Consider the following 21,756-nt stretch of genomic DNA (forward strand, 5'->3'; position numbering starts at 1 on the left):
ATTCCCGAACAATAATACTGAAATGTTTCAAATACGACACAAAGTGATCGTGCTGAAGCGATTAAATAACAATTCTATTGCACATGTTTTCGTCGCAAAACTAAAAGGCATAACTCAATAATATGAACAAAGCCTGGTAAACATCACCAAGTTTGGAAAGATACTGGAGTGGAGGTTATTTTTCTTGAATGGTTCAATTTATTATTGATAAGATTATTAAATACAGAATAAAAGGTCAATTGATAGGCAAGAATTATCTTCCTAATATTTTTTCTGAATGAAAGTTCGTTGTCTATCTACAGATGCTGCCTGACCCGCTAAGTGTTTTCATTATATTATTTTCCAGTATCTGCAGGTTTTGGTTTTTTTTTGTTTAAGTTATTATAAATTTGTTCACTGGCAAACACTTTGGGAATAGATCATTTTGTCTACCAATTGCAACAATTGTTGGGAGTTGGGAATTTAGACTGAGAATGATTGCAGCGACCTATCAAAGTTCAAAATAAATTTCTTATCAAAGTACATATATATCACCATATATAAACCTGAAATCTGTTTTCTTGCGGGTATTCACAGAATCAGAATGAGGCTTAATATCATTGGCATGTGTTGTAAGATTTACTGACTTTGGGGCAACAGTACAATGCAATACATAATAATGGTGAAAAAGTATGAAAATATATCACCTAAGTATATACACAATGTTAAAATCAGTACGTACTGCACAAAATAGAAATAAAAGAAATAGTGAGGTAGTGTTCATGGGTTCAATGTCCATTCAGACATTGATGGCAGAGGGAAAGAAGCTGTTTTTGAATTGTTGAGTGTGTTCCTTCAGGCTTCTGTGCCTCCTTCCTGATGGGAGCTATGAGAACAGGACGTGACATAGGAAGATAAGAAATAGGAGCAGGAGTAGGCCATCCGGCCCATTGAACCTGCCCCATGGCCGATCTGTCCATAAATTCAGCTTCATCTACCTGCCTTTTCCCCATAACCTTAATTCCCTTACTATGTAAAAACCTATCTAACTTGTTGTGTATGTGGCCTGGTTACACAACTATGTCATTAATAAAAATGCTGGAGATGGGAACGAAGTTTCATGGTTCCTTACTGGTAGAGTCTGAACTTGACACACCCGTATAGATCAATATGTGCCTTATAGCACATGCAATGACGTGCTACTAAAACATAAAGTAGTCCCTTATTGTAATGTAGGCTATATGGTACATAACTGTTTCTGAAACATATTTAGTGAAAAACCCTCAACTGCTTCCCTGGGCAGAGAATTCCACAGATTCACCAGTCTCTGGGAAAAACAGTTTCTCCTCATCTCCGTCCTGAATCTTGAGGCAATATCCCCGAGTTCTAGTTTCACCTACCAATGGAAACAACTTTCCTACTTTTATTTTATCTATCCCTTTCAAAATTTTGCATGGTTCTATAAGATCCCCTCTCATTCTTCTGAACTCCAGAGAGTATAGTCCCAGGCGACTCAATCTCTCCTCATCCCTGGAATCAACCTGGTGAACCTCCTCTGCACTGCCTCCAAAGCCAGTATATCCTTCCTCAAGTATGGAGACCAGAACTGCACACAGTACTTCAGGTGCGGCCTTTTAAAATGTTTCGCTATTTCTTCCTTAGTGACAGCTTCAAGTATTTTTCCGACTACAGATGTTAAGCTAACTGGCCTATAGTTACCCGTCTTTTGCCTACATCCTTTTTTAAAAAGTGGTGTGACATTTTCTGTTTTCCAATCCACTGGGACATGCCCAGAGTCTAGGGAGTCTTGATAAATGATTACCATCGCATCTACTATAACCACTGCCAATTCCTTCAGCACCCTGGGATGCGTCCCATCAGGACCAGGGGACTTATCTACCCTCAGACCCTCTAGTTTACTCATCACTATCTCTTTAGTGACAGTGATTTTATCGAGGTCCTCACCTCCCATTTTGTCCATAACATCCTCCTTTGGCATATTAGATGTGTCCTCCATCGTCTGACCCGGGTGATGGGGACCTTAATGATGGACATTGCCTTTTTGAGGCACCACTCCTTGAAGATGTCCTGGATACTATGGAGGCCAGTGCCCAAGATGGAGCTGACTAAGTTTACAACTCTCTGCATCTTACTTTGATCCTGTACAGTAGTCCCCCACCCCCCACACTGGACGGTGATACAGCCAGTTAGCATGCTCACCGTGGTTCGTCCGTAGAAATCCAAGAAATTCAATAAAATCATGAAAGGCTGGACTCAAAAGATGGACAAACAACCAATATACAAAAAAAACTGTGTGGATACAAAAGAAAATAATAACAATAATAAATAAACAATTAAATAGAGAGGACAAGAGATGAAGAGACCTTAGAATGCATAGGTTGTGGGAACAGTTCAGTGATGGGGTGAGTGACGTCATCCCCTCTGGTTCAAGAACTTGATGGTTTAGTGGTAATAACTGTTCCTGAACCTGGTGGTGTGAGTCGTGAGAATCCTGTCCATTTTTCCCTAATGGCAGCAGTGAAAAGAGAGCATGGCCTTTGTGGTGGGGCCTCGATGATGGATGCTGCTTTTCTGTGAGAGTGCTCTGTGTGGATGTGCTTAATGGTGGGGAGGGCCTTACTCACGATGGACTGGGCTGCATCCACTACAACTTTGCTTTATCTGCCAAAAGCAGAACTTCTCAGTGGCCAAACATTTTAATTCCAATTCACATTCCCACTCTGACATTTTGGACCATAGCCTCCTCTTGTGCCAAGATGGAGGGGCAACACCTTATATTCTGTCCGGGTAACCTCCAACCTGATGGCATGAATAGATAGATAGATATACTTTATTAATCCCAAGGGAAATTGGGTTTTGTTACAGCCACACCAACCAAGAATAGAGCATAAATATAGCAATACAAAAACCACAAACAATCAAACAACAAAATGCAAACTATGCCAGATGGAAAATAAGTCCAGGACCAGTCTATTGGCTCAGGGTGTCTGACCCTCCACGGGAGGAGCTGCAAGTCCGATGGCCACAGGCAGGAACGACCTCCCATGCCATCCAGTGTTGTATCTCAGTGGAATATGGCCGAAGTCCAACAGTAAAAAGTTCAATATCCGGTCTACAAACACGTTCCTGGATCGTAATATGATCCGGATTGCACCATCCGTTGTTAACCAGAACAGTAAGCACCCACCTCCTTTACGCTTACTGCTCTCAGTGCACTTCCGGTCAGCTGGAACAGTCTGGAAGCCGTCCATGGAAAAGTTTTGATCAGGTATGTCCTCGTGCAGCCCCGTTCCAGTGAAACACATAACACTCCACTCCCGAAATGTTCTCTGACGCCTGGCTAACGCTGTGAACTCGTCCATTTTATTACCCACCAAATTCCTCTTCTCCAAAAGTCTCTGTTGTCTCGACCCGGTCCTCTTTCTTCGACTTTGTGATCCCCCTCTGCATCCTCTGTGTGTTTTCCTCCAGTATCGATTTCTCCTTCTGGTAAAATAAAATTTCCCCCACCCTCCCTCTATTTCCCACTCTGGCCCTTTACCTCTTTTCACCTGCCTATTACTTACCCCTGGCTCTGCTCCTACTTCCTTTTCTCCTATGATCCACTCTCCTCTCCTATAAGATTCCTTCTTCTCCAGCCCTTTATCTTTTCCACTCACTTGGCTTCACCTATCACCTTCCAGCTAGTCTTCCCCCTTCCTTTTCAGAACTTAAGAATGGTCTTGGCCAGAAACGTAGATGCTGCCTGACATGAATTCCTCTAGCATTTTACGTGTGTTGCTTTGGACTTCCAGCGTCTGCAGACTTTTTCCTGTTTATGATCCACTACATTTTGTTGGTTTTTTATAGTTGGATACAAAAACCTAAAAATATGTGTGACCAGGATCAAGGACAGCTTCCACCCTGCTGTCATAAGATTATGGAATGCCTCACTAGGTCGATAAGGTGGACTCTTGACCTTACAATCTCTGTCATTATGATGTTGCACCTTATCGTTTACCTGAACTGCACTTTCTCCGTAGCTTTTACACTTTATTCTGCATTCTGTTATTGTCTCACCTTGACTACTTCAATGCACGATGTAATGGATTGATCAGTTTGCAAACCTTGGTACATGTGACAACAAAAAAACCAGTACCCATCTTCTTGCCTTTCAATGGTGGTTGACAGATCAATATTAAGTGAATGACCATTGCCAAGTGAGTGTGGAGGGAAGAGACAGGAGGTCTACCTTCTAAATTCCTCCCCTCCCAAAAAAAATCAAAAGGTCTAATGCTTTTCATTAGATCGAATACACATTCAAGCACATTACGATGGCGGTAATATAAATTTTTCATGTTAAATTCTGTCTGCACCAAGCTCTGAATTTAACAATGGGACTCTTCAAATTTGCTGGGTGCAGTACCGCCTGACTGGCTCTTGGCGGAGCCGCTGAGCCAATGATCGCAGCGTGTTAGAGGAGGCGGCGCAACAAGAGCGAAGAGACTGGCGCCTTCTGAAAGGTCAACGCAGGTCAACACGACGTCAGTAGATCATGGCTGATGTGGCCAGTAAGTCTTTGAGCGGCCTGCTGTTTGGCCTGGTTCAGATCACCTTTTACCGTAACCCTGCCGTTACCGAGCAGATGCTCAAGGATGAACTCTACCCCGAGCTATCAGAGCAAGATTTCCAAGTTCTGGTGGAGAAAATGAACGGTATCCTACGGGTAGGTGAAGAAGGGAGCGCGACCCCATCAACCGCCAACTGCTCTCCAGAGAACAGCACGCTCCTTTACATCAGCTTTCTCTAATCCGAGAAGTGTGTTTGCTGACTTGTCGTTTGATGTAGTAATGCATTGTGTAATGCATTTGTTGTACAGCTTTACTGATATAGTTTGATTGGTGTTCGTTAATTGAATCCTCCAAGACCAGTCATTACCGAGCCAGTAATGTCCTTCAGGAGACCTGTTCAATACCAGTGTCCCAATCTTTCAGAGCCCTCTGCAATCAGTTCATTCACGAATACTTCTATGTATCTATCAATAATTAAAACAAGAGACTACATTTGCCGGAAATCTGAAAGAAGGAAATTATTGGAAGCACTCGGCAGGTTAGGTCGTGTGTGACAAGAAAGAAATAGATCGAGTGTTGCAGGTCAATGATCTTTGACGAGAGTGGGAAAATAGGAAACCACATGCATTTTATGTTTTGGAGAGGTCTTGGAGTGGAGAGAGTGAACAAAATGTCTTTGGTGTGCTGTGGAGGGGTGGAATTAAGGGTCTCTTGCTATTTAATAAATGTGTGCAGTTAGCCATTGAAATACGACAAAATATACTTAATGGAAGTGTTGAAAGTGTTATACATTCAGTAGTTTAGTATTTTGTTCTGATCAGGCAGTTCCTGTTGGGGGTTGGGTAGGGGGGTAGTAATCAATACCTCACATTGATGACTGGAACAATTGTACTTAAAATTGCTACTGAGTTCTCTGGGCTGCTTTATGTCCAGTAGGAAGATGAGTGCCTTATTTTGAGTGTATATTGGACTTTGTTGTGTCAGTATGGAGGCAGAGTCAGAGGTTAGAGTTGGATGCAGAATTATATTGACAGGAGAGTGGATTTGCAGAGTCAGCTTTGCAGACTGAACAGAGGTGTTTCGCAAAGTGGTCATCCAACCTGCGTTGGTTTCCTCAGTGTAGCGGAGAGCGCATCCTGAATACAGGATGTGATGCACTAAATCTGTAGAGTGCAGGCGGAAGAACTATTCGAGTCTCAGGAGACTGAGAAGAGTACTAGAAAAGGTTTCACTTGCTGCTGTGTCATTATGTTAGCAACTACCTCAAGGAAGGGATGGTTGGTAGAGTTGGAAGTGTAAGCCAGGAAATTGCAAATAGTCCTCTCTCTTCAGAGTGTTAAATGTAAAAAGAAGATGAATCTGGCTGTGGAATCCTGTTGAAGATTGCAGCAATAACTGAGAATGATCCTTGGAATGTGAAAGCTAGTGGGATGGAAGATGAGAGCAACAAGAACCCTATTCTGGTTCTCGCTGGGCAGAAAGGGCATGTGGAGGTAGGTGGCTTGTATACTCTGGTAGAGGGGAGGCCACGGTTGAGATATTTTGGAGGGACTGTAGTGGTAATCAGAACAAATAACAGATGGAGAAGCTATCCTCAAGATTTTCTCATCCATATCAGTGTATCCGAGATGTCTTCTCAATGTCTTTAACTGTGGCTTCTCATTGATCAGAAGGCTCTCGTTTCCCACATTTCATCCCTTACCACCCGTAATCCAAATCAGAACAACTGTTTGTTTGTTCTCCTCGCCTTCCATCCCTTCAGCGTTCATTCAATGAATTATTTGACATAATTATTGCACCCGAACATGATATAACCACTAGATACATCTTCTCCCTTCCCTTTCAAAACTCCAAGAGAATTATTACACACACAGTTTCTTCGTTTGCACTGCTAAATGCATTAATCATTCCCTTCTTCTGGTCTGTTCCTATGCAGCTGCAAGTGATGTTATCAATTTCCCATTTATTTATGTCCTGGGGGTGAAACAGTGTTTCTGTGGTGAAGCAATTTCACTGCAGTGCAATCACATCTGAATGTTAGAGTAGTGAAAAAAATTGACATTGCAGCTCTGATCCAATTAATACAGTTGCAAGAAAAAGTTCGTGAACCCTTTGCAATTACTTGGTTTTCTGCTTTAATTACTCATAAAATGTGACCTGATCTTCATCTAAGCCACAATAATAGACAAACACGATCTGTCTAAACTAATAACACACTGACAATTGCGCTTTTCCTTTCTTTATTGAACATGTTGTTTAATCGTTCACAGTCCAAGCATGGACAGCCTTCTTCAGGTAATGCCACAGCATCTCAATTGGGTTAAGGTTTGGACTGTGACTTGGCCATTCCAAAACACAAATTATTGTCATTTTAAACCATAATGTTGTTGATTTACCCTTGTATTTCAGATCATTGTCTTCTTGTTTCATCCAACTTCTATTAAGCTTCAGGTGACAGTCCACTACCCTGACATTCCCCTGTAAAACGTCTTGATACAATTTGGAATTCATTGTTCCCTCCACGGTTGCAAGCTGTCCAGGCCCTGAGGCAGCAAAGCAGCTCCAAACCATGATGCTCCTTCCACCATGCTTCACAGTTGGGGTGAGGTTTTGTTGTTGGTGTGCAGTGCCCTTTTCCTTCCAAATATAGCGGTATGCATTTCTGCCAAAAAGTTCAACTTTTGTCTCATCAGTCAACAGAACATTTTCCCAGAGGTGTTGTGGAACATCCAGGTGGTCTTTTACAAACTTGAGAGGTGCAGATTTTTTTTTGGGTTATCAATTGTTTCCTCCATGGTGTCCTTCCATGAACTCCATTCCTGATCAGTGTTTTTCTTATAGTGAAAGTTTTGCAGCTCTTTTGCTGTTACCCTTGGGTTCTTTTTCATCTCTCTCAGCATTGTACTTTGTGCTCTTTGTGTGATCTTCACAGGATGCACATTTTTTGCAAGAGTAGCAATTATTGAATTTCCTCCATTCGTAGATAGTTTCTCATGAACTGATGATCACTCAGGTCTTTAGAAATGCTTTTGTAGCCTTTCCCAGCTTCATGCATCTTTACAATTCTTCTAAGGTTGTCTGAAGTTTCTTTTGATCGAGGCACAGTGCACATAAACAGATCTTTCTTGAGAAGAGCAGGCTCTGTCAGTAACCTGACTTTGTGTGTCTTTTTATAGGGCAGGGCATCTCTACAACCCACACCTCCAATCTTATCTGATTGACTGGAACACCTGACTCCAGATAGCTTTTGCAGAAGGCATTACTCCAGAGGTTCACGTACCTTTTTGCCCCTAGACTGTGAATGTTTAAATGGTGTACTCAGTATTGATGAGAAGAAGGACATTGTTTGTGTGTTATTAGTTTAGTCAGATTGTGTTTGTCTATTATTGTGATTTGGATGAAGATCAGACTACATTTTCTGAGTAATGCAGAAAACCAGGTAATTGCAAAGGGTTCAGAAACTTTTACTTGCAACTATATTTGATATAATTGGTATAACTCCATAAAATACAGGTGGAAGAAAAAGTTTGTGTACCCTTTGCAGAATTTTCTACTCCCTACAGAATTTTCTACTTCCTCCTTTGACTGTACACCAAAGTTCATGTGTTCCTCAATATTTCCTTGGTCCTGAACATTCATTTTGTGTGTCAGACTCATATTAGTCATTCTGAAGTGCATTATTCAGGGAGTTTTGTATTTGGATTTACAACAGAAAAGAATGATTGAGGGTAATTTTCATGTCAGGATGGCGAATTGCAGGGGAGTAGTCCTGTTGTCAGCTGCTCTTATTATTGATTCTAGAGGTTGCAGTTTTAGAATGAGTGAATGCACTGTTTTTATAGACCATGTGTACAGACGAGGTGGACAAGGTACACTAGCACAGATAAATCTGTATGTGTAAGTTATTAGATTGGATACATGTCAACAAGATTACTTTATCTTGTAAGGGATTGCGCCCCTTAAGAACCTATGGAGCTGCACTCAATCAGGTAAGTGGGCAGCATTCTGGCTGAAAATCAATTCATCCTTTGTTTGAAAGATTGGATTTGTGGAAACGAGCCCCAGATTTTTCATTGCAAATTTCCAGCCTGTGGCTTGACCTTATCTTGCAGTAATATTCATGTGCCTGTACCAATTGAGTAGGTCATTGATGTTCCAAGTATGCTTACGGTGATGCTGTGCGAGGAAGTTCAGAGATGATAATGGTGATGAATGTTAAATCTGTGTGGCTAGATTACACCTGTTGGCACTTTTTGTTGTGAATGTTATTTGCTTGTTATCACCTTGCGCCTGTTACTTGCAATAATGGTTTTGGCTGAGAGGTTTGAACTTAGTGTGATCATCAGCTGACAATCAACTTATGACACAATGGAAGGTAGTTCACTGAAGAAACTGGAGGTGAATGGGCCTTGGGTATAGGTGAATGAATTGTTCAGCACATTGTCTTAGGGCTGAGGTGGCTGATTTCCAAAGAGCACAACCATTTTATTTTGTGTAGGGCAGAGGTTCCTAACCTGGGGCCCACCAATCCCTTGATTTTTAGTATTGGTCCATGGAAAAATAAAGTTGGGGAACCCTTGTGTAGGGAATGGTTCTAGTTCATTTTTCACCCTTCATTCTTACTGAGCAGTTTTACCAGACTTGTTGATGCTAAGGGGAAAAGTTCATACCTCCATTGGAATTGAGCTATTTTATTCATATTTTAACCAAGATTGGAATGTGTGGCTGCCAGAACCACAGATGCCTTTTCATAAATATCACTTATGACATTATTGCTGATACTTTTATATCATTGAGCTAAAATCTCCAACTTGTGGTCCCCACTTGGTTCACTGCTTTGATTTTTTTTCTTGGACACCTCGATTATCGTGCCTGGTCAAATGCTTGTTTGGTTTAGGGCAGACATTCTCTCCTTTCTTGTGGATTTCAGCTCTTGTTCTTGAGCAAGTCTGTAATGAGACGCGAGTGTGAGTCGTTGAGTAATACAGCAGAGAGATGGGCCCTTTGGCTGAACTGGTCCATGCCAGTTCTGCTGGTCCCAGTTGCCCACGTTTATCCCATAACCTCTGAGCCCCTCCCCTCATGTACTTATTCAAATGCCTTTTAGATGTTGCAATTTTCCCTGTCTTGACCATTTTCTTGGGCAGTTCATTCCAAGAACTCACTGTCCTCTGTGTAAACAAGTTACTTGTTGGGTAACACACACAATGCAGGAGGAACTCAGCAGGTCAAGCAGTATTCATGGAAAAGAGTAAACAGTTGACGTTTTAGGAAACTGTCAAGGGTTTATTCAAACTAATTCTTGTATATGGCAAATACTTTAACATGATCATTGCAATTTACTTAATAACATCCATTAACACATTTTCAAGCATTCAAATTCTGTACATCATACATCTTGAATGTGGAAATTTTAATTTTATTTCCAATATTAAATATTTCCCTCCTTCCCTTTTTTCCATGAAGAAGCTGAGAGGGTTCATTGACTTGTCATTTCTATCTGTAGATTTCAAATGATTCAGACTTGATTTTGGCACTTAGCCTCACTTTTGCCAGTGTTATAAGGACATTGTGATGATGTCCTCTAGTTAGCTATTTAATTGTTCAACACAACTGTCATCGTTATATTTCAATGGATGATCTTGTTGCACTGTTACAGATTGTCAGGTATGATGTTGTGGCCATTGCTGAATCATGGCTGAAGGATAATAGTAGTTGGGAGTTGAATGTCCAAGGTTACATGTTGTATCAGAGGAATAGGAAGGTAGGCAGAGGGGGTGGTGTGGTTTTGCTGGTAAAGAATGGCATCAAATCAGTAGAAAGATGTGACACAGGATTAGAAGATGTTGAATCCTTGTGGATTGAGTTAAGGAAGTGTAAGGGTAAAAGAGTCTTTTTGGCAGTGATATACAGGCCTCCCAATAATAGCTGGAATGTGGACTACAGATTACAATGGGAAGTAGAAAAGGAATTCAAAAGGGAATGTTATGATAGTCATGGGAGATTTCAAAATGCAGGTTGATTGGGGAAAATCAGGTTAGCAGTGGATCTCGAAGGTGAGTTGTTGAATGCCTACAACTTGGCTTTTTAAAGCAGTTTGTTGTGAGCCTACTAGGGGATCAGCTATACTGTATTGGGTGTTGTGAAATGAACTGGAGGTGATTAGGGAGCTTAAGGTAAAAGAACCCTTAGGAGGCAGTGATTACAATATGATTGAGTTCAACTTGAAATATGATACAGAGAAAGTGAAGTCTGACATAGCAGTATTTCAGTGGAGTGAAGGAAGTTATGGTGGTATGAGAGAGGAGTTGGCCAAAGTAATTGGAAAGAGATGCTGCCAAGGATGAACGCAGAGCAGCAATGGTGTGAGTTTCTAGGAAAAATGAGGAAGGTGCAGGATAAATGTATTCCAAAAATGAAGAAGTTCTCAAATGGCAAAATATTACAACCATGGGAAGTCAAAGCTAATGTAAAAGCAAAAGAGAGGGCATACAAAAAAGCAAAAATTAGCAGGAAAATAAAGGATTGGGAAGCTTTTAAAAACCTACAGAGAGCAACTGGAGGAATCATTAGGAGGGAAAAGTTGAAATATGAAAGCAAGCTGGCAAACAATATCGAAGTGGGTAGTGAAAGCTTTTTTAGTATGTTTAAAAAAAAAAGAGATGAGAGTGGATATAGGACCACCAGAAAATGAGGCCAGAGAAATAATAATGGGGACCAAGGAAACGGCAGATGAGTATTTTGGATCAGTCTTCTCTGTGGAAAACACTAGAAGTGTGCCAGATGTTGGAAAGTGTGAGGGAAGAGAAGTGAGTGCAGTTACTATTACAAGAGAGAAGGTGCTCAAAAAGCTGAAAGACCTCAGGGTACGTAAGTCACCTGGACCAGATGAACTACACCTTAGGCTTTTGAAAGAGGTAGCGGTTGAGATTGTGGAGGCATGAGTAATGATCTTTCAAAAATCATTGGACTCTGGCATAGTGCCAGAGGACTGGAATATTTCAAATGTCATTCCACTCTTTAAGAAAGGAGGGAGGCAGCAGAAAGGAAATTATAGACCAGTGAGTCTGATCTCAGTGGTTGGGAAAATGTTGGAGTGAATTGTGAAGGATGAAGTGATGGAGTACTTGTTGACACAGGGCAAGATAGGACAAAGTCAGCATGGTTTCCTTAAGGGAAAATCTTGCCTGACGAACCTGTTGGAATTCTTTGAAGAGAATACAAGTAGGATAGATAAAGGGGATGCAGTGGATGTTGTATATTTGGACTTTCAGAAGGCCTGTGACAAGGAACCACACATGAGGCTGCTTACCAAATTTAGAGGCAATGGTATTACTGGAAAGTTACTGGCATGTTTAGAGCATTGGCTGATTGGGAGGAGGCAGCGAGTGGGAATAAAAGGATTGTTTTCTGGTTGGCTGCCAGTGACTAGTGGTGTTCCGCAGGAGTCGGTGTTGGTACCACTTCTTTTCATGCTGTATATCAATGATTTAGATGATGGAATAGATGGCTTTGTTGCCAGTTGTGCAGATTATACAAAGATTGGTGGAGGGGCAGGTAATGTTGGGGAAGCAGGCTGCAGAAGGACAGACAATTTAGGAGAATGGGCAAGAAAATGGCAATTGAAATACAACGTTGGAAAATGCATGGTTATGCACTTTGGTAGTAGAAATAAATGTGCAAACTATTTTCTAAACAGAGAAAATCCAAAAACCTGAGATGCAAACAGAGCACCCTAAAGGTTAACTTGTAGGTAGAGTCAGTGGTGAGGAAGGCAAATGCAATGTTAATATTAATTTCAAGAGGTCTAGAATACAAAAGCAGGGATGTGATGCTGAAGCTTTATAAAGAATTGGTGAGGCCTCACCTTGAATATTGTGAACATTTTTGGGCTCCTCATCTAAGAAAAGATGTGCTAACAATGGAGAAGTTTCAGAGAAGGTTCACAAAGATGATTCTAGGAATGAAAGGGTTATCATACGAGGAACATCTGTTAGCTCCGGGTCTGTACTTGTTAAAATTTAGAATGATGAGTGGAAACTATCAGTGAAAGCTATCAAATGACTTAGACAGAGTAGATGGAGAAAGGATGTTTCCCATGGTGGGAGAGTCTAGGACAAGAGGGCACAGTGTTAGGGTAGAGGGGTGTCCATTTAAAACAGATGCAGATAAATTTCTTTAGCCTGCAGGTGGTGAATTTCTGGAATTTGTTGCCACAGGCAGCTGTGGAGGCCAGATCGTTGGGTGCATTTAAGACCGAGCTTGATAGGTTCTTGATTGGACATGGCATCAAAGGTTATGGGGAGAAGGTTGAGGAGGGGAAAAAGGATCAACCTTGACTGAATGGCAGAGCAGACTCGATGGGCCAAATGGCCTAATTCTGCTTCTGTGTCTTATGATCTTGATAGTTGGGCAGGGCAGGTGTATGCAGAGTATCTAATCTTAATTTCAGGAAAATTAATTGCTACAAAACTTAATAGTAAGATTTCTTTTGTTTATATTTCAGATTTTTATTTTGCATATTCTTCTAAATAGGAACTGCTATCAGGAGAAATAAAACAAGCAGCTGATTGTTATGGCTTGTCATAACGATCAGCACCTTGTGGTCAGCTGACTTTCACTGATTCCTCGTTGTTCAGATCAAGAGCTCAATTGTTCTGGGGTAAAGTGTTTAAGTAGTCATACTGGGAAGTGAGAGTTTGGGTTGAGTTTTGAGTCTGGTGTAGTCTTCCAGAATTAAGGGTTATTTCAATCTCTAGCTTGTTCTATTGTCTGGCTTCAGGTCTCATCAGTAGGTATAGGCGAGTGAACACACCAAATTGGTAACAAGGTGCTGTATTATATCAACTTGGCAATTTCAGCAAAAGACTTGCACGTAATCCTGTAACAGAAGCAAGCTCAATTGAGGCTGCTAAGCTGAAGTTAATTAAAATGCTAACCAGCAGGTTGTCAGTGAGTTCAACTACATCAGTGTCAAACACTGAACAGGACTCATTTGAGTCGATTGTTGTGTACATTTCCAATTTACAGTTCGATGCTGCTTCGGAAGTTGTGTTTGAATTATGGTTTTAGCACTATGAAGATGTATTCTGTGTCCAGTTTGCCAGTAAAGTCGACTCCTGGAAAACATGCCCTTTGCTCTGAAGTGTTGGGTACTGCTGAACATGAATGCCATTTCAACTTCATTCTATTTAAGAACCTGTGGGACTTAGCATTTGATGAAACTGACCAACAGCTAACAAGCATTTTTGGAGAGCAGCCATCTCTCATCAGTATAGGCTACCATTGTCTAAAACTTGATAAACAAGATGCCATTGACTTTATTACATGCACCAGTATTGTCAATCACAAATGTGAAAAGTTCAAGCTGGGTAACATGACTGAATTACTGTTCAAATGTCTGATTTTTTTTTTGTTTGTGCACTTAAAACACCTGCTGAGGCAGATATACATAAACTGCTCCTGGCCACACTGGAGCACAGCATTGATAAGATGCTATGAGCTGTTACTCAAGAATGTCAGCATTTGATCAACCTGAAACTCTATTCCAACAGACTAAGGTCAATGCAGTGTCTAGTTGCCCAGACATCATCACTCACCAGATCTACAAGTGGCCAAACACAGCCTATTGGAACCGTGGTGCTTTGTATTATGCAAGAAAATGCAAATACAAGAAACACATTTGCAGTAAATGCCATTGCCATGGTCACAAAAAAGGCTTTTGCCATCCTTCACTGTGTTCAAGGCCAGTGCAGCAGAGAAGTCTATGGATAAATTGAGATGGAAGCCTTGGAAGTCATCTTTGCTGTGAAGAAGTTCAACAAGATGCTTAATGACAGACACTTCACCCTCACTGATCTCAAACCTGTGATGTTCATCTTCAGGTCAAAGAAAGCCATGCCAGTGTGTACAGCCAACTGTTGCAAAGGTGAGCAATGATATTATTTGCCTATGATTTTTAAATCAAATACACAACATTCCAGAAACTTGGTCAGGCAGATGACCTCTCCAGACTTGGGAACCAGCAGGTTACTGAAATTGAAGATGTTGCTGTGATTTCAATTGATTGAGGTCCTCCAGGTTGTTTCAGATGCTGCTGAAGGTCTTCCAGTCACAGGCAATAAAATCAGAGCAGAAACAGCTGCAGATCCTCTTCTTCAAAGTATCTCCAGATGCCTCATTAATGGATGGGCAGGCAAGGTTGAGGATGATGTTGTACCCTTCTGTCGCCGTCATGCATTGCTCTCTACTGTGGACTCTTGCCTAATGTTTGAAGAAAGAATAGCAATTCCACAAATACTTCAGAGTAAAAAAGTATGAAAACAATTCCACCGTGGTCAGCCAGGCATCAGAAGCTTTGTGTACTGGCCTAGTATAGACAAAGATACTACACCCATATGCAGGCAGTGTACTCAGTGCTCTGTGGCAGCAAAGAATCCAAGTAGAGCCAATCCACAACCATGGCCAAGGGGTACCAGACCTTGGAGTTGAGTGCATAATGACTTTGCTGGCCCAATCAACAGGTGTACCTACCCTGTCCCGGTTGAAACCTATTCCAAATGGCCAGAAGTACTATCTATCAAGTCAACAAATGACAGAGGCCACCACTCAACAGCTGCTGCAGATCTTCAGCCACTTCGGGATGCTAGAAACAGTTGTTTCTAGCACTGGCACTCAATTTAGTTCACAGCAGTTTGCTGCAGTCTACCAGAACACTGAAATTGTCCACATCTGCTCTCTCCCCGCCCCCCCCCCATATCATCCACAGTCTAACGGAGAGGTCTTGTGGTTACCTTCAAACTATTGCTTTTAAATCAAAGGGAAGGAGCATCGTCTGAGGCTCTCAACCCATTCCTACTGACAAATCAAACAACACCGCATCTGGGCCTTGAGGGGAAGTCTCCAGCTGAAGTGCTTTTGAGAAGAAGACTGCACAGTGTTGTTGTGGTACTGCTCTATGAAGTTATCATAGACAAATGTCACTGGTGACACCACATCAACCAGTTGTGGCCGCGTTCTCCCAAAAGCACCACAAGTTTGTTGGGCAGATGTTCAAACACAGAGCTGGACCTTCAACTCCTCCTGGAAGGGGTCAAATTACCCAAACCAAACCTATCACCAGCGGTAAGCAATATCACAAGAAAGTGAGAGCCTGTAACTGCTAAGGAGGACTAATTTTCAGCATAAACGGGTCGTTTCATTCCAAGTCAACCCTTGGCTCAAATCTTACAAGTCATCATCTTCAAGAGGGAGGTGTTATGATGAGCCAAAACAATCATACCTAACAGCCAGCGGAAACCAATCCCAGGCTGACTTCCACTGGTTGTTGTTCCAGTCAAGGACTCGATTGTCTTGGATAAACCATTTAAATAGTCATTCTGCTGAGTGTGATTTTGGGTTGAGTTTTGAGACTAGTTTAGTTTTACTGAGCAAAGGGTCATTCATTTTGAATTCTATACATTTCTATTGTCTGTCTTTGAGTCTCATCAGTTGTTTAAGGCAAACGAACATGTCAACGATGTAACAGTTTGGTGTTTTAATGACTGTATCATGTCCTGTTGAATTGGTTCTGCTCAAATATGGCATTTTATTTCTTTGCGTCTAGTTTACAACATGCACTTGACTGATTCAGTTGCACTTGAAGGAACATGAAATCAGAGCTAGTTCTTGTGTTAATGACACAACTAGGTGCAGAAATAAGCACCAGTTCTTTCAGTAATTTCAGTCCTTACTTGCTGCAACACTATATTGCCACCAGAGGTTCCCCATGTGCTTTGTAACAACGGCTGGAGTATTAATGCATTATCTCTCATTGTAATTTACAACCACCCAAATACAGGCGTTTTAGCATTAGAATACTTTTTGTGATTACTTTCCACTTAATTTTAAATTGTACTACCTTGTATCAGTGACAAATTGTAAACCGAAATTTTTGAAGATGCGGGTGAGGGGTCATTCCCTCCAACAAGCAATCAGGTCCTTGTCAAATGCAGCAGAAGAAAACAGCAATTGGATTTGGATTAAAAGGAAAGACAACAACTGGGCTGCAAGATGAAGACAGGAGGGTATGGAACTGAGGGGTGTGTATCTGGGAGGCCAGATAGCACCTTTGAGCCCTCTGGAGACGTCGCGGGCTTATCAACGAAATGTCAAAGAAGGAGGGTGCCCACCTGATGACCCCGATGACGTACCTACCCTCCCTCCTTGTCACCACTCCAAGCCCACTGCCAACATCAAGAGTGCCGACTTACCATAGGGATTGAAACATCAAGTCCTAGTAGCTCTACTACAGTGTCATGGTAGTTGCCAACTTTCATGGTAGTTTAAAAACTTTTCAAATGGTGCACAGGATTAGGTTAGGTGTGTGTTCATCCTGCACATGAAAACAGTTGTTGGGTAGTACACAATTTGTTTTGGGCCTTTTTTTAAAATTGTGATTGGTACTTTTTGAGTTTGATATCACAAGCTCAAGTGAGTTTGCTCTTTGAGCCACATTTATTTGCTTATTGATGTTCCTCCTGATATTTCTTTGACCTTCAGTTTTCAAATTTAAATGTTTCATAACCTAGCATTTACTTTGGTGAAGTGTAGAAGAGGTTATTAATTGCAAAATTGAGAGAACCAAGAGTGGTTTCCTGAGGGAAATATTTTCCCTCAGCCCTCAACACATAAACAAAAGAAAATGCTCAAAGCACAGAGGGTTAGGTAGCACAAGTGTGGGAGCAGAGTTAGTTTTTCTGGCCAATAATCCTTTGTCAGAACAAAAGAAGTGAACATTTCTGTATTGGAGAAACCTTTTGTGTAACATTTGAATGTTATACCGGAAACCTCTGTTTGGTCTGCAAAGGTAGGTTCAATTTGTGGTTGCTATTCATTTTAAGTCTCTGCCCCACTCTCACTCTGACCTCTGTTTTTAGCCTCCTATGTTGCTCTCATGATGCCCAATGTAAGCTTCCAGAACAGCATCTCATCACCTGTATAGATATTTTTAAACCTTCATGACTTAATAGTGCATTTATCAATTTCAGACATGTGCAATAGGATGCATTTGAGTTTTTAATGGGAGTGACTTCTCAATTGTCTCCTGTTTTAGTAGTGGAATTGGCAATTAATTGCTCATTTCAGTGACAAAATGTTATTTTTTAAAAAATCTAATAGCATTGTATTTGAAATCCTTTGTACTTGACTTTCAGATTCAAACTATAAGGTGATTTATTTCAAAAGTGCTTGCAAAGTTACCTGATGGCAGCAATAGCATTACAATTGGAATCAAATGATTGTTAGTACATTATTAATAATTTTGGTGAATTAAAAATAGAAAATGCAATGTCTATTCAGTAGATCACTTAGCATTTAGTAAAATAACCAGGCATATCACCGATACAATTTGATGCAGGAATAGAACGAAGAGAGGCACCACAAAATTAACATTTAAGATCAAGATTCAAACTTAAATATCACATGTACATCAAAATATACGGTGAAATGCATAGTTTGCATTAACAGCAAGAAAATATTATCAATTTGAGGTACAATAAATGTTAGAGAAGTGTTTTGGATTGATGATAAAATGACACAAAATGCTCTCTTATAATAGTAGCCTTGCTTCTCTGTCCAATGTGTTAAGTATGTCAAGAAATTTCTAAATTGATTAATTTCAAATTGAAAGCATCATCAGTATTTAACTTGGGATTTATTCGTGTAGCAAAAAATAGCCACAGTACTTTCTGTTGGCATTATTATGAAATATCTTTAAGGATAAAAGCAGTAAATTTCATAATGGTACAAATCCTTAAAATGGCTGTGTTGTATTTGAGCCAACAAAATGGCTCATAATCTGCCTTTCTTGTATTACTAACTGATAAAATAAAATGCTGACTAACTCCTTTTTTGGCATAAAATATGCAGAAAACTATTATGTATTACATGAATATGATCTGAGTAATTGTCACAACCCATTTATGTTGCGGGGAGCTGTAATTTCAGTAAAGTTTCTTCTGTAGTTTCATTGTCCAAATTGTTCAGTCAGTTTGGGGCAGCAAAAATTAAGGGTCAGTGACATTTTTTTTCAAGCAAGGGATCCTGCTGGTCATGTTCCACTGCACTAGCTACCCTTTTCCTCCTTGGTCAGTTTTAAAAATCTGGCATTAGGTGTGGAATATTAATGAACATTAATTTTTCTGTCAACATTTATCATTAAGACTGCCAAGTTAAATATGGGACAAATGTGTTTATAGACCACACACCTTGTAATCTGCAACAAATCATATGAATTGAAATCCTATTTGTGTGCTGTAAACTTGTTAACCTCCTCACTGTCCTCATGTCCTCAACCCATGATATTTACTATTTGGGCCTGGGGGTTCAAGACCATGATAGTGGGCTCTCTTATGCTCTCCAAATATATTCATTTGTTGTTTTATGAATTAATTCATGAGTTCCTGGTCCTCAGTTAATTTATTATTAGTTTTCTGAATTGTTTAATTTTCTGTAGCTCTCCTCTGTTTAATACATATGAAAGATACTCTGTATATGTTTCATTAATTCACTGCTGACTAAACTGGATTACTGTGTTGATCTCTATTGTTTTGCACTTTGAGTTATGTAGACTTGATTGCTCGTGGCTTCTTACCTTTTTTAAAAAAAAGTTCTGTTTCGATATTTAATTTCTATCTTGTTACTATTGCAAATGATTGCACTATTATTACTTCATTCTTAGGGAATTTTGCTTTTGGTTCATCAGTTCTGAACTCTGCAATGCCATGGGATGATGATGAGTATTCTTAAAAGGTACAGGCAACAAGCGTTTTTTTTTACAGAAATGGCATTTGGAGGCATACAGCATGGAAGTAGACCTTTGGCCCAACTACTCCATGCCAACCAAGGTTCCCATCAAAACTAGTCGCACTTACATGTGTTTGGCCCATGTACCCCGTCCAAGTATCTTTTTAAATGTTATTAATGCACCTGCTTCAACAATTTCCTTTGGCAGCTCATATTCTATGCACGGACTTCCTTCGGGGTGAAGAAGTTGCCTCTTGGGTTCTGTAAAATATTTTCCTCTGCTATTAAACCTGTGCTCACTACCTCTTGATTCTCCAACCCAGGGGAAAAAGGTGTGCATATCTATGCCCCTGATGATTTTATACACCTCGATAAGAGTCCCTCTCAGTCTCTACACTGCACTGAAGTCCCATGCTGTCTCCATAACTCAGTCCCTTGAATCCTCTGAACTCAGTTGGGCAAAATAGATTCTCTGCATTCTTTTCGGCTTCGTAGATTCTCTACCAGGCTGACCAAAACTGAACACTATATTCCAGATGTGGCCTCACCAGTATCTTATGCAAATGCAGTATTACATCCCAATGTGTACTCCGAGCCCAGACTGATGCACGTCAAAGGCCTCCATGTTTATCTGATACACCACTTTCAGGGAACCATGGACTTGTATTCTTAGGTTGCTCTGTTCAACAACACTCCCTAGATCCTGACCAGTTGTTGTGAAAGTCTACCCTCATTTTGTCTTTCCAAAATGCAGAGTCTCACACTATCTAAATTAAGTTGTTTTTGTTATTCCTCACCTGCTTATCCAGCTGATAACAATCTTCTCTGTCAGTGACACCACCTATTTTAGTATCATCTGCAAGCTTACTAACTATCCTTAATAAGTATGCCTTTGATCTCACTTAATAGTTACATTGCTCAAACTAAATATAGAATTTTGTGTATTTTTTTCTCTCTAGCTTGGCTCCTGCCCCAAAACATCCAAAAGCTAATTTATTACAAAGGATGGGAAACTAAAAATTTGTTACAGTTTCACTTTTTTGAGCTCAGTATGTGGAAATAACACTTTAAAACATTGTTTTGAGTCAAAGCTGTGTTAGAATACCTTTTTTGATTTAGTATGTTAATGACTTTTCTGTTTGTCTTCATGATCACTTTCATTTCATATTGGGTGGGTTTGCTTTTCACTTGACTGCCAGTTTTAAAGATTGCTGCTTCTGTTGATAATAAAAATGAGTGATCAAATACAGAAAGTTCATTTTTATGCAGCATATTTGCTTATGAATTAATGACATCGAGTTTTTCTGAGTTGCATTCCCTTTTAATTTTCCCATTTGTGATTAGCCTTTTGTTGAACCACTTCAACATGTGTGGTCAAGGTTGTAGCATTTTGGTATAATTTGATTGTTAATCAAATCAAGTTTGCATTTAATTGCCATTAAACCATACATATATCCCCATGAATACAGCCAAACGAAACAGTGTTCCTCCAGGACCAGGGTGCAAAACATGAAACCACAGCCATATAGCACATATTATGAGGCTCTCTGTTGGTCGAGGTTGACTACGGATGTTGCAACCCAGCTGTCTACTGTTACACATGGTAGGGCAATACGATACAGAGAGCAAGCTGTTGTGCAGGTAGCAGGCTCCCCCTTTCCACATAGCTGATGATCCAAAGGAACGGCCAAGACCAATACAGTTGAACACCGGCATTGCAGGAATTGCCAGTTGGTGTTGAACTCCATGAAGGACTGCCGAAGGAACTCCAGCTCTGGATTTTTCCTTGGGGTTTGCTCTTAAAGCTTTCCCCATGGGTGTTGTAGCTGCAAGGCAGTGGAGGTTTGAGATCAGAGATTTCCTTCTGGATGAGCTGCCAACTATGGCTGATAAGCTGCATCTGCCCAGAGAAACTGGTTTTTCAGGTGCTTGTCACCCACCTTTGCCCCTTCTCTGGTCTGTAGAAACAGCTCCGCTGGGCTTGGTCGCTAAACCACATGTGAAGACCAGGAGCCGAACTTGGTTGTCAGAGGTTATTTGCAATGCATGCCATTGGGAGCATTTAATTGATAGTAGGAGCTGATCCCGACTACCACCCCTGGCTATAACAACTTAAGGAACCGTAGTACATATAAGATATCAATAAACGTATACACTCAGACCCCGCTTAACACTGGGAATGCGTTCCTCAACTGTGGAGCGTATGTTAATCAGTGTTATGCATCATTATAACATTATGTAAATAGACATGTGCCTGATTTTTAAAAAAAAACCCGAGGTACATATATTATGCATACACAGTAATTCGTGGAGTAACAACACGCAGATAGGCCTGACCAGTACATCGGTGGAGCAGCAACACATCGCAGCGGCGGCGGCGGAGGGAAGTGGGTGGTGGTCACATCCCAGAGGAGGGACCAGG

At 40.7% G+C, this 21,756-nt stretch overlaps 1 protein-coding gene across 1 annotated transcript in view; it reads left to right on the top strand.

Annotated features, from left to right (window-relative positions):
• The first annotated feature begins 4,512 nt into the window (after positions 1–4,512).
• Positions 4,513–21,756, top strand: part of commd1 (copper metabolism (Murr1) domain containing 1) — a 102,180-nt gene continuing 84,936 nt past the window's right edge. The window contains exon 1 of the mRNA XM_072265401.1: positions 4,513–4,705. Within this exon, the coding sequence (XP_072121502.1) occupies positions 4,535–4,705 (171 nt within the window). The 5' untranslated portion in view covers positions 4,513–4,534. The remainder of the gene's footprint in view (positions 4,706–21,756) is intronic.

The sequence above is a fragment of the Mobula birostris genome, chromosome 8 (genome assembly GCF_030028105.1).
Source record: "Mobula birostris isolate sMobBir1 chromosome 8, sMobBir1.hap1, whole genome shotgun sequence".
NCBI classification, from domain to species: domain Eukaryota; kingdom Metazoa; phylum Chordata; class Chondrichthyes; order Myliobatiformes; family Myliobatidae; genus Mobula; species Mobula birostris.